General features: G+C 39.3%; 1 protein-coding gene across 1 annotated transcript; it reads left to right on the top strand.

The window, feature by feature from the left end:
- Positions 1-6,631: 6,631 nt before the first annotated feature.
- star2 (steroidogenic acute regulatory protein 2) lies at positions 6,632-12,814 on the top strand. Its single transcript, XM_057358634.1, has 7 exons — positions 6,632-6,695; positions 6,766-6,885; positions 9,602-9,732; positions 9,816-9,971; positions 11,464-11,648; positions 11,716-11,809; positions 11,906-12,814. The coding sequence occupies exons 1-7, from the start codon at positions 6,632-6,634 to the stop codon at positions 12,023-12,025; spliced, it is 870 nt and encodes a 289-aa protein (XP_057214617.1). The 3' UTR covers positions 12,026-12,814.
- The last annotated feature ends 200 nt before the right edge of the window (positions 12,815-13,014 follow it).

Here is a 13,014-nt window from a genome sequence, read left to right as displayed (position 1 = left end):
CGCTGCAGGATACACAAATGCACAACTTCTCATTGGTATGCGCAAAATGATTATACATGAACACAAAATAAAACATTATATTCACAAATCTGTCTCTATTTGTACAAATCGCCTCATGTTTATTACAATCTAAATTGCACAGATTCAAATCATACGGCATTTGTTTGTGAATACTAAAATACAAGTGTAACTTGTATCACGTTCACGGATGACTGTGCATGCATTTGTTAATCATTTTGATATTAAATTCATCCCATATATAACCATTTGTTTTTAAACGTGAACGCTAGACAACTAAAAAAGCCCTGTCAGAAGATCTTAAAGGGGTCATAAGGGGTCAACCACACCCCCACGAATCTACATCATTTTGTGGTATGACTTGACTAAGACCGCCCAAATCTATATGCAATTAAGGTGGGCGTACTTGTAAATCTCATTGTATGGTCGCCGCCGCAGCCATGTCGTGGAGACGCTGTGTGTTTCGTTGCGAAAAGAAAGCCTCTTTGTTTGCCCTTCCAAAAGATGAGACAACTAAAAACGAGTGGTTACATTTCATTTACAACACTGTTCCAGAACAGTACAATCCGAATATTCAAGTGTGTGCAGCGCATTTCACAGATGATTGCTTCATGAACCTGGGAGAGATCAAGGCCGGCTGTGCACGAAAGCTTTGGTTAAAAAGTGGGGCAATTCCAACCATTACAACTTCGCAAGGACAGTCTGGCACTTCAGATTCACAGCCTGTAAGTATATTTTCATTGTAAAAGACTTTGTTACGGACTAACGTGAGTTGAGTTTGTCGTGTGTTTGTAGCGCATGTTGTTTCTTTGTGTGATCAGCAAATGCAGACACGCGCGCAACGTGAAAAAAGACAACATAAGTCCTAATAATCATAATTATGTTCTAACTAGAGGCAACAAATGTCGTGTTTATAATGGGGTTTATTGTCTATGTTGAGTCGCGACGAGATGTGGCGTAACACTGGTTGATCACTAACGGCAAATCTTTATAACGTCATATACAAAAGGTAAAACGGTTAGCTACAGTTTTTAACTATTTAACATAATATATTTTTTAAAAACCTTACCAATCCTTTACATCCTGCTCAAGTCACGCTGGCAAAGTTGATGTATCGGCTTGATCATCTTCATTTTCTGGATCAGATTCAGGCTCAAATTGATAAGGAAAGTACCGATGACATTTTATCACCAGTCAGTACAATTGCTTGGGAAGATGATGTTCCGAATATGGTAAGAGGCGTTAAATTTCCATCACACGCTTGCAGTATTCGACCAATCACTACGCACTGGTTAACTGGCCAATCATAGCACACCTCGCTTTTCAGAGCTATGATCTTTGTAAAAAATCTTCGTGTTTCAGAGAGGCGGGGCAAAGAGGAGATACAAACATGCACGGTATGTGGAAAATACAGCGTTTTTCAACCTTAAATCTTGTATACACACTGCATTACATTAGATTAGATTAGATTAAACTTTATTGTCATTGCACATGTACAAGTACAAGGCAACGAAATGTGACCTCTGCATTTAACCCATCCAGAGAGTAGTGAACACACGCACAGCAAGTGGTGAACACACGTACCCCCGGAGCAGTGGGCAGCTATCACTGCAGCGCCCAGGGAGCAAGTAGGGGTAAGGTGCCTTGCTCAAGGGCACCTCAGTTGTTACCCGCCGGCCCTGGCAATCGAACCGGCAACCTTCTGGTCACGAGTCCCCTTTAAATATCTGGAGGATGAACGAGGAGTAAGAACATCTGCAAAATAAGATGGAGCTTGACCATTGAGAGCTTTAAAAACGAACAGCAAGATTTTGAATTTAATTCTATAACAGACAGGGAGCCAATGTATGGTGGCCAGGATAGGTGTAATATGATCAGTTCTCTTTGCCCTGGTCAACAGCCTTGCAACAGCATTCTGTACTAACTGTAAACGTGAATTGGATGACTGAGGGAGTCCCAAATACAATGAGTTACAATAATCAAGGCGAGAATAATGAAAGGATGAATGACCTTTTCCAGAAAAGACAAACATGTTTTCAGTCTCGAGATGATCCTTCATTGATAAAAACTGTTTTTAACAACTGAATTTATTTGCTTAGTCAAGAACCCAAAATATCACCAAGATTCCTGACCTGTGACGAGACTGAGGAGAAGTGATTGCTAAGCTCCTTTATAACAATACTTCTCAGCTTTGGAGGGCCAAAAACAATTATTTCTGTTTTTATATGTTGATATAATATTAGGGCTGCTCGATTATGACAAAAATCATAATCACAATTATTTTGGCCAATATTGAGATCCCGATTATTTAACACGATTACTCCTTAACGTTTGAAACAACAGAACAATTTAAAAGCTTGGCTTTTAATATATGAATTCAACCGAAAAATAAATGTAAAGAAAATAGCGCAGTTGAACCACTATAAACGAAAGTCCGCCTGTGCCTAATCAACAAGACAAGGAGGCATCTGCAAATTTGGAATGACCACCAATAACTACTACAATTTTTGTTTGAAAATTGTTTTTTGAAGTGACAGATGATGAAGAGTGAGTGGAGACAGATGATGAAGAGTGAGGGGAGACAGATGATGAAGAGTGAGGTGAGACAGATGATGAAGAGTGAGGGGAGACAGATGATGAAGAGTGAGTGGAGACAGATGATGAAGAGTGAGTGGAGACAGATGATGAAGAGTGAGTGGAGACAGATGATGAAGAGTGAGGGGAGACAGATGATGAAGAGTGAGGTGAGACAGATGATGAAGAGTGAGGGGAGACAGATGATGAAGAGTGAGTGGAGACAGATGATGAAGAGTGAGTGGAGACAGATGATGAAGAGTGAGTGGAGACAGATGATGAAGAGTGAGGGGAGACAGATGATGAAGAGTGAGGTGAGACAGATGATGAAGAGTGAGGGGAGACAGATGATGAAGAGTGAGGTGAGACAGATGATGAAGAGTGAGTGGAGACAGATGATGAAGAGTGAGGGGAGACAGATGATGAAGAGTGAGGTGAGACAGATGATGAAGAGTGAGGGGAGACAGATGATGAAGAGTGAGGGGAACAGATGATGAAGAGTGAGTGGAGACAGATGATGAAGAGTGAGGTGAGACAGATGATGAAGAGTGAGGTGAGACAGATGATGAAGAGTGAGTGGAGACAGATGATGAAGAGTGAGGTGAGACAGATGATGAAGAGTGAGGTGAGAAAGATGATGAAGAGTGAGGGGAGACAGATGATGAAGAGTGAGTGGAGACACCGTCTATCTTGTCTGGAAATGCAAATGAACTCTTGTGTCAAACACGCTTACATCATTCAAAGTAATGTAAATTGACAGATGATTGACAGATGATTGACAGATGCTTCATGCCATCCAGAACGGAACTATATTTTTACTGCTGATGGGATGTGAAGCACATGATGGTAAGTGAGACATTGTTTTTCAGTTTTTTTTTTTTGACATTTAAGTCAATGTGAAATAAGAATGGAATCCATTTATCTTCTAAATGCGCATTCCAGCTTTTATTGGGCCTGATTCATTGATGCCGTGATTTCAGAGTCATTTTTGTCCAGTTTTAAGCTGTAGTGCAGAATCTGGCAACAGTCAATGCAATTCAGCGCAATGTTCAGATGAAAGTTTTGCAAACAATTGATTTAAAACAGTCAGTGGAGACGATTGTGGACTTCAGGAGAACCCCCTGCCCCTCTCACCATCAGTCATTCAGGTCACTGGGCACCACCATCTCTCAGAACCTGAAGTGGGACGATCCCATTGGCTCCATTGCTAAGAAAAGCCCAGCAGAGGTTGTGCTTCTTACATCAGCTGAAGAAGTTCAACCTACCACAAACTCTATTAAAATAGTTTTACTCAGCTGTCATAGAGTCTGTCGTCTGCACATCCATCACTGTCTGGTTTGGCTCAGCCACGAAGTCAGACATCGAAGACTACAGAGGACGGTTGGGACTGCTGAGAAGATCGTTGGTGCTCCCCTGCCCACCCTCCAAGAACTCTATACATCCAGAGTGAGGAAAAGGGCTCAGAACATCACCCTGGACCTCTCACATCCAGAACGATCATTTTTGAAAATCTAAAAGTGCAAAAAGTGTTCTATGATCTTTAGGTTTAGGGATAGGGTTAGGGATAGGGGATAGAATATACAGTTTGTACAGTATAAAAACATTACGCCTATGGACTGTCCCCACGGGGATAATAAACCAGACATGTGTGTGTGTGCCTGCGTGCATTCATGTGTGTGTGTGTGAAAGAGAGAATTTGAGCATGTGGTCAGTGGGTGAAGTTCAGTGTCAGCGTCATTCACCCCCACACAAGGACACCTGTTCAACACTCACTGATAACACAGAATCAAGCCTGTATCATCTGAGATGATCTCCGCTCTCTCTCTCTCTGATTTACTTTCTCCATCTTTTACTTACACATTAACAATAATTGACACTGTTTTAGCAGTAATTATGTAAATCACATTATAACTGCCTGGTTTTCATAATGCTGTAATAACATCAGGGATAGATTGCTGTGAATGATCTCAGTAAAGTGCATGTGGATTGTTGATGAGATGAAGGATTTAGTGAGAAAAGGGCAGAAATGGTGAGTGTTTGTCTGTCAGTGTTTCTGTGTACAGGTGTTCCCAGAGATCCATGCAGGTGCACAACAGACCTGTAACTTCTAATAGAATGTCATAACACACACGCACGCACGCACGCACACGCGCACGCGCACACGCACACACACACACACGCACGCACGCGCGCGCACGCACGCACGCACACACACAGAAGTGGTACACATTTGTGGTACAGAAGCTGTTGGGTTGCAGGTTCTCTGCTGTGTCTCAGTTGAATATTCTCTTTTATTTTGAGTGTGTAATGAACTCTCAGACTCCATAGATGATGCTGTAAGTGGGCGAGCAACTCGTGTGTGTGTGTGTGTTTATTGATCGCGTGTTTTTGCTGCTGTGTATAAAAGTGTGATGGGTGACAAATGATGTGATGTTCTGATGTGGAGAGAGAAGATGTGAACTCATGGAGTTCTCAGTTGCCTTTCATTTAAGTCTCAGATGTTTGTACTGAAATTGTATGTAAGAAATAAAAATCAATTGTTGAGACACATGAAGAGACTGGAGGTGTAAATGAATGTAGATTGTCGAGGTCAAATCATCTGGATTTGAGTAAATGTGATGAGAAATGTCTGAGTTCACATTGAGATCTTCAATAATATTGACATTTGATCGCAGACGAGACGAATCTGAGCTCAGTGATGTGATGAATTATTTCTGAAATAGATTTGAATGTGTGCATTGGTGAAATTGAAAACATTCAAAAGTTTATCATGCGGTGAAAGAAGCACATTTAGTCACACAGAACCCTTCTCTAAGCTTTAAATGCTTTGAGCATCATCCCTCAGCGGGTGTTCTTTAATGTTTGCTCTTTACAGAAAGATTTACTGACTCTCAATATTAAACTGGGAATTGAATGTATTTGCTGTTTGATTTCACACTTCATCTCGTCATCTTCACGTCAACAGAAAGAACACATAATGTGACATGTGAGTGCAGAAAAAAATCATTCTTGGGATGGTGAAATAGTTTTCTATATGACAGGTGAATGACGGGATATGTGCATTCACAAATAATACCCTCTAAAGTTCCCTCTGAGCGAAAGTTCTTTCTGATGAAATCCTGAGGCCAAATACACTAGCAAAAATATCCAGTTCCCCCTTAAAATAAAATGTTGAATTTCTTTTTACCCTGACAGAAGTGCATGAAGTTTTTTAAGATTGAGTTCATTCTGCTTAAATAATCTTTTCAAACTTCATAACAGATGACAAACTGCTTCTCTCTCTCTCTCTTTTCATAATCTCAGATGTTTTGGCTGTAACTGTTTCATGCATCCTAATGTTTGTGATCTTGTTTAAATGCTAAACTGTGATGTGTCATTCTAAGCCTGTTCGTCTTGTTTGGATTTTTAACATTTGTCTCAAACATTACACAGGTTCAGGATTCTCAGATGAGGTCGTGTGGAGGAAGGTTTCTATCAGGGTCAGTGTTTAACAGAGGTGATGGTCAGTGTTTGCATCTGCACATGTTCCGCTTGACTTTAAAACTTTTGTTGCCAGCATTTCTCTCTCTCAGATTTGCGTTGAAAAAATGATTTGCTCATTTGATGTTCACCAGAAGACAAAACACCCACATGTCGAACATTTATACGATCAATGACAAATCAATGACAGTTTTGCTTAAACAGCTCTTGAATCTGTCATCCTATGGAAGCAGATCAGTCTCAAAAATAATACATTTACAAAACACAATTCATTAATGCACAACACAATTTACATTTACAAATTCATGAATTCAAAACACAATTTATGAATACAAAAACATTTTCCATCATCCTCCGGATAAAACACATTCCTGTCATGTTTTTCTATCACTTCAAGCGTCCCAAGCTTCTTTATTCTCTGCAGATGTGACCTTGGAGTCAAAGCTAAGCAGAATCCTATCTTGTAAATGAAGTTGTTATCAGTGTTGTGTCCTTCAGCGGTCTCTATAAAACCCATGTGTCGGCCTTCTTCTCTCCGGCCGTCTCAGAAGGATACATCATGCTGCCGGCTGTGGTGAAGCTCTGCTGTGGAATCTCATATCCACATGTACGGAGCATGACGGGTAAGCGGATGACATCACGTCGTGTGAACATGAGGAGCATGTGTGATTTATCGTGTGTTGTTTTCGACAGGACTCCGGCGTGCGGCTGTGGCAGCGTTAGGACAGGAGCTCTCTCACCTGCAGAGCGAGGGTCACATCACCTGTCCTGTATGGAGCTCCATGAGACGGTCCTGGAGTCAGAAGTTTTACAGTGAGTGTGTGTGTGCGAATCCACATTTGAACCTGCATGCTATCTTAGTTTGTTTTCTCTTTTTACCTACTGGAGCCGAATAGTTTTCGTGTGATATTATCCTATAACCATTGTATAGACGGTTTCATTGGACGCACGCGCATGGCCCGAAGTTAACTTCCGGTCTGTGTTTTCAATTTATTTTCAATTTCATTTATATAAACAATAATAAATAATAATAATTCATTGTATATTATTACACGGCTTGATTCTGATTGGCCAGTCGCAACTTTTGCAGGTTCGTTATTCCCAAATAACAAATGCTCAAAACCCGTTTTTAACACAGTAATTTTGACAAATTAAAAAGAAATATGTCTTTTCATAACATATACGACATTATATTTACAAATGATTAAACCAAATTGCCTGTTCGTGACGTTTGAATTTCGTTTCTTACCTTAAAACCGAAACTAAACGGCTTTTCCTCACGGAAGGTCTGCATTCGGTAAAAACGAGCGAATAAAATATTTCAGATTCACATTTCATGTCAATTTTTTTCTCATGTGGCAAGTAGGCGTGTAATAAGTGGGATAATGAGCAGCCGGCTGTTATCGCCAAATAAGCCCCTTCAGTCAGTGTGATACAAGACCCGATCACACACTGTCGGGGCTTATTTCTGCGATAACAACCGGCTGCCTGGACATTATCCCGCTATTGTATTAAATTAAAACTACTCAACAGTTATTGATTCTTTGCGGAGGTCTACCTGAAGTTAAGTTTGTGCCACATCATTTTTGTTTATGTTGTCGCCGCTGAAACTGTGTATAGCGTTCATGTTTTTGTTATTCAGCTGATGTTCATGGGTCATGTGGACCCACGTAAAATTTATGTAAAACAACTTTGGCATCTGTTTACATATGTAAATAGTATTACTTTCATTATCGTCATTTTATTATTACAATTTTTTTATATACTTCTATTTACACACTTACTACATCTATATTGACATTATTTTAGTTTTTTATGTCTACATTTATATTATGATTTAAATCCAACTTTAACAAATCCCATTTAAGAAAAAGTGGTATTTGTTTTTTTAATAGGAAAACGAAATCTATTAGATATTGTTAGAAACAAGTTTATCTTTGTTTGAGGTTAAAAAATATACAAAATATAAGGCAATTCCATCACCACCCAAGAAAAAGGCGACCATCTGGCCGGCCCAGCTCAGACAATTCCATCCCCAACCGAGAGCAAAGACGGACTACCTGTCACATAAATGCTAAATTTACAATACTTGGTATTTAATGCTAAATTTGGAGGTAGCTGGGTGGGTGTTGTAGGGAGTGGGGGGGCTTGTTGGTTGTGGTTCGGGGCGTTTCATTGTTGGGACTGTGTGGGTCTGGTCTGGTTGGTCTTGTTTTGTGGTCGATGTCGGACAACAGAGGAATAAAGTTAATTATGCCATTACTACTTTTCCCTGGTTGTTCCTCTGTTGTTGATCGCGGAATGAGACCGGGTTGGACCTGCACGGTTTCGGCGGGTGGGGCTTCCTGGGTTGCGGCTCGTGGGCTCTCCCTGTTCTTCGTGGACGTTGCTCGGTGGCTTTGGTCGGGGTCACTGAGTGCAGCTATGACACGTCAGAGGAGATCTGGCCCTCCCTGCTGAGTCTGGTTTCTCCCGAGTTTTTTTTTTCTCCATTTATTCATCATTGGAGTTTGGGTTCCTCGCCACAGCAGAGCAGTGCAGTGTTGGCTTGCTCACCGGGAGACTGCATTTATTTATTTATTTATTCATTTATTTATTTATTTATTAGATATTAGATATTATTTATTATAATGATCTTGCTTGGTCTATAAACACCATGCACTGTGCTGTGTTTGACCTTTCTGTGTTTTTCTTATTTGCTCCTGTAAAGCTGCTTTGGAACAATGCACATTGTGAAAAGCGCTATAATAAAATTGAATTGAATTGAAAAAATATACATTTTTGTTGGTAATCTTTGAAAATGGCTCCCACAGACTCCAAATATAGGTTAACATGAGATCAACAATCACTAATGTTCATTTCACAATTTTTGTCAGCTCCAGTATATTGAGATACCCCTGTAAAAATGAAGTTGTTTCAACTTGAAAAAAATAAGTTACCTGGCTGCTTTAAAATTTTGAGTTAATGTAACTTAAAAATACTAGCTATTAGATTGATTTAAAGCAAATTTGTTACTTCAACTAATATTTATTAGGTTTACCTTAAAGGCAGTGTGTTTGATTTCCGAATTACGCTTGTTTAGACAAAGTCGGGCCGAGTACCAAACAACCTTGTAGCCCATCAGCAGTAAGGTGCACAGGACGGACATTAGAGGAGCCGAGCGCTGACCAAAGCGACAGATGGGGGTAGGGGTGTGTCTGTTTTGGTGATTTGAACATCAACAACGGCTAAGAGAAAGCGGACACCCCACCTTTAACTTATATTATCAAGTTAAATTAAGCCAAAAACTTTATCACAAAAAACCTTATGACAAAAACTTTTATAGGTAACTTAATTTTGATGATGTTCACAAGTTTGGTATGGAGTCATAAATTCAAGTCCATAATGTGACTCATTTCTGAATGAAATGACAAATGTACAGATATAGATTTTCATCTATGGGGAATAGATTGTATTGTGACATTACACATGAGAAAAGAAGCAGAGGGGTGAACACAGCTGTTTATTGAGAACGTCACGTTTGAGACAGACCCTGTGGAGACACAGAGCGCCGCTGTGGGACATGAGGACGTGTTTTACCTGAGACAAGGTGAAGAAGCTCTAAATGAAGCTCTAGAGATCGTGGAGTCTACAGACGGCTGGAAACTGGACCTGGCTGAGGTTATTGTCAAATTTAAAATGCTCTTCACTACAGCGAGCCAAACGCACTTTACTAAATGAAAAATGTTATTTTTCTCCAGAAGAATGGAGACGTGATCTACAGCAAAGTGCTCAAGGGTAACCGGAAAGTTTTCCGTCTGGAGGCCGAGCTGGACGCGTCTCCTGAGGAACTCTATGAGATTCTCTTCTTGAGAGTGGAGGAGATGCATCGCTGGAACCCCAGCATCACATCCATCAGAGTAAGACACGCATCACTAGTTTAACATTCTCTCTTCATACACATCTAAATATGCGCAAAACGCAAAATAAAGTTAAGGGCTTACTGTAAATCGGGACTAGACGCTGTAGAGATAATAAAACTGACCTCACACAACTTTTGTGTTTTAATTAAAGAGTTAAAGTTCGTGTTCACATAATATAAAGTATGTCTGTGTAATGTGCATATTCATTTTGTATTTATAAACACATACACATCAAGGTTATTTTAGTTTACTTAAATTACAATTTTGAAAATGTTTCTGTTCGTTGAAATCAAATCAAATAAAAATAATGAAAAAACTTAAATTGAAATGATGCCTCGAAAATAATCTGAAATATGTTTAAAGCACTAAAATTATAATAATAAACAAAAACTGAAATAAGACTAAATTAAGATAGAAACTAAAAAAATAAAAGCTCATTTAAAATATGAATGAAACTAAAGTCAAAACTATAATGACTATGATACACACATATATATATATATATATATTTAAGAAAAATATAAAACATAAAAATTAATAAATGTTTATTTATCATTTTAATTATTGGTAAATATAAATCGATAAATCTAAATATTTCCTAAATGTACATACATGTTTGTGTGTGTGTTTCTAAATACAAAATAAATATGCACAGGAGACATTATGTAAACACAAATTTTTATTCTGGATTAGATTAATCGCAACTAATCGTTTTTATATTGATATTTTTTATAATATACACCTCTATACACACATACATCTATATTAGCATTAGTTTTGCTGTTTGTGTTTATTATGATTATTGTGGTGGTTGTTGTTATAATTTATACATTATTCCATCTTTCAAAGTCACTATGGTTTATTTTCCTTCACATGTAAGGAAACATGTTTTCAGTACTTTATGTAGTAAGTACTTATAGTATATTAATACACGGCTCGTTGGAATGCTTGCTTCTGATTGGCCAGTCGCGACTTTTGCAGGTTCGGTATTCCTAGATAACAACCGCTCAAAACTAATAACACACGGTAACCCGGATGCAGCAAATCATTTCGACAGGTTTTTTGACAAATGAAATATAAACGTGTCTTTTAATAACATACATGACATTATATTTACAAACGATTAAACCAAATTGTCTGTTCGTGACATTTGAACGTCGTCTCTTTGACGTGGAAAAGTGGTCAGCGCCACGTCAGGGTCTGAGCAGACTGAGGCACTTTTGCGTGTCCGAGTGCTGCAGGTTTTTGGAAATCTCTTGCCGCTCGTAAAGGATTTGGACGTTGACAGGTGCTCTTTTATAGCTCAACGACATTAACTTGTTGACCGGGTCTACAGCACAGATTTCTCTATATTTACAAATATTCCAGTTTGATATGTGGCGTATGAACGTGTTTGTGAGACCTTAATCTGAACAGCATCCCACATTTCATGCCATCCAGAGCAGCTGCTGTGTTGACGTCATGAACATCAGATATGTTAATCTCACAGGTGCTGAAGCAGGTGGGGAGGAACACCGTGGTCACGCATGAAGTGTCGGCAGAAACGGCAGGAAATCTCATTGGCCAGCGAGACTTCTTGAGCGTCAGACATTCGTCCAGGAGCGGCTCGCGTGTTTATTTGGGCGGAGCTGCGACGCGCTTCGAGTCTGTGCCTCCTCAGCCGGGCTTTGTCAGGTAAACTCACGGATGAATGTTGTTTGATGGTTGTCGCGTTCGAGTGTGTGATGGTGTTTGTTTGTAGGGCTGAAGACGGACCCACCTGTATAATCCTGCACGCGCTCCCGCATCACTCCGGGAAGAGCCGCTTCATCTGGCTGCTCAACATGGACGTCAAGGTACCAGACGCGATCAATCCTCCACATCCTGATCTCAGATCAGCAGTGTGTTTGTGTGCGGGGAATGCTCAATGTCTCTCTCGTGTCTGATGTCAGGGATGGCTGCCGAAGTCCCTGGTGAACAAAGCACTTCCACGAGCTCAGCTGGACTTCACCAAACATCTGCGTCACCACCTGACTGCGCAGACGCAGACGCAGGAGAAGAGCAGAACGTGATGAAGACTGCACTGCCACGGTTGACAGAATGAAATAGGAACAAAGACTCGCAACATACACCTCGAAATGACTTGATCAAAACAAAACAAAAATGATATCAAGCAACCAATGAACTAACTGATGATGACATCATCTGATCATCAACGACGATACAAAATAAATGTATCTGTGACTTTGAAATCCCGGCGTGAAATGATGTGTGATGTATTTCAGAGTAAAGAGTGATGTTGAACATCTGCTGCTCCACTGATGCACCCTACACAAGAGTATATACTTCAAGTTCATTTCATGAAGTGTACTTAAGCAAAGTTAAAGAATAGTTTTAAGAATACGCCCTAATGAAAACTAAATGCACTCAAATGTGTTTGAAATACGTTTATTTCATGTTAAGTATACTGCAAATCCATTGACATACTTGTGTACTTAATAAAAATACCCAGCGATTGTACTTTTGGTATACTAAACTCTGCTTAATTGAACCAACTCGTTTTGTACTTGAATTGTGCTGAAGTAGTGCTGACGTCCAACTAAAGAAGTATATTAGATTGTGCTAAAGTGGAACTATTGCTTCAGTTTAAATATCTTACATTAAAAGACTTTTATCATTAAAAACAACATGTAAACTAAAAAAGGGTACACGTGTATTGTATGTTAAAAATACATGGATGGCTCCGTCAGCACAGACGTGTAACCAGAGGGGAACCTACATACGTGCGGGGCACAAGGCAAAATTATTCATATTATTAATTATTCATATTATTCAGTGAGGCCCTTCTGAAATGATTTTGTGAATATTTATTTGTCCTAAAAGTAGAATTGCACACTGATCAAATAAAAGTATAGTCAAAACACGTGATATAACAAAATGTTTACTTTTACAACTTTAAATGGCACTGCCCAAATATTGATCATATATTACCAATGCATTGAAAATTAAGAAATGCTCCTATCTATAAAGTTATGGTTAGCATCTATTTTGTTTGACACTT

This window comes from Triplophysa rosa, linkage group LG18, assembly GCF_024868665.1.
Source record: "Triplophysa rosa linkage group LG18, Trosa_1v2, whole genome shotgun sequence".
In the NCBI taxonomy this organism is placed as follows: Eukaryota; Metazoa; Chordata; class Actinopteri; order Cypriniformes; family Nemacheilidae; genus Triplophysa; species Triplophysa rosa.
Note: the sequence above shows the minus strand (reverse complement) of the source record. Positions and strands in the feature narration are given on the sequence as shown.

Bases quoted from the DNA above. Each gene is read 5' to 3' on its own strand.
- star2 (XM_057358634.1), top strand. From the start codon at position 6,632: ATGCTGCCGGCTGTGGTGAAGCTCTGCTGTGGAATCTCATATCCACAT. The intron at 9,972-11,463 runs GTAAGACACGCA...TTAATCTCACAG, and splicing joins CCAGCATCACATCCATCAGA to GTGCTGAAGCAGGTGGGGAG. The intron at 11,649-11,715 runs GTAAACTCACGG...GTTTGTTTGTAG, and splicing joins CCTCAGCCGGGCTTTGTCAG to GGCTGAAGACGGACCCACCT.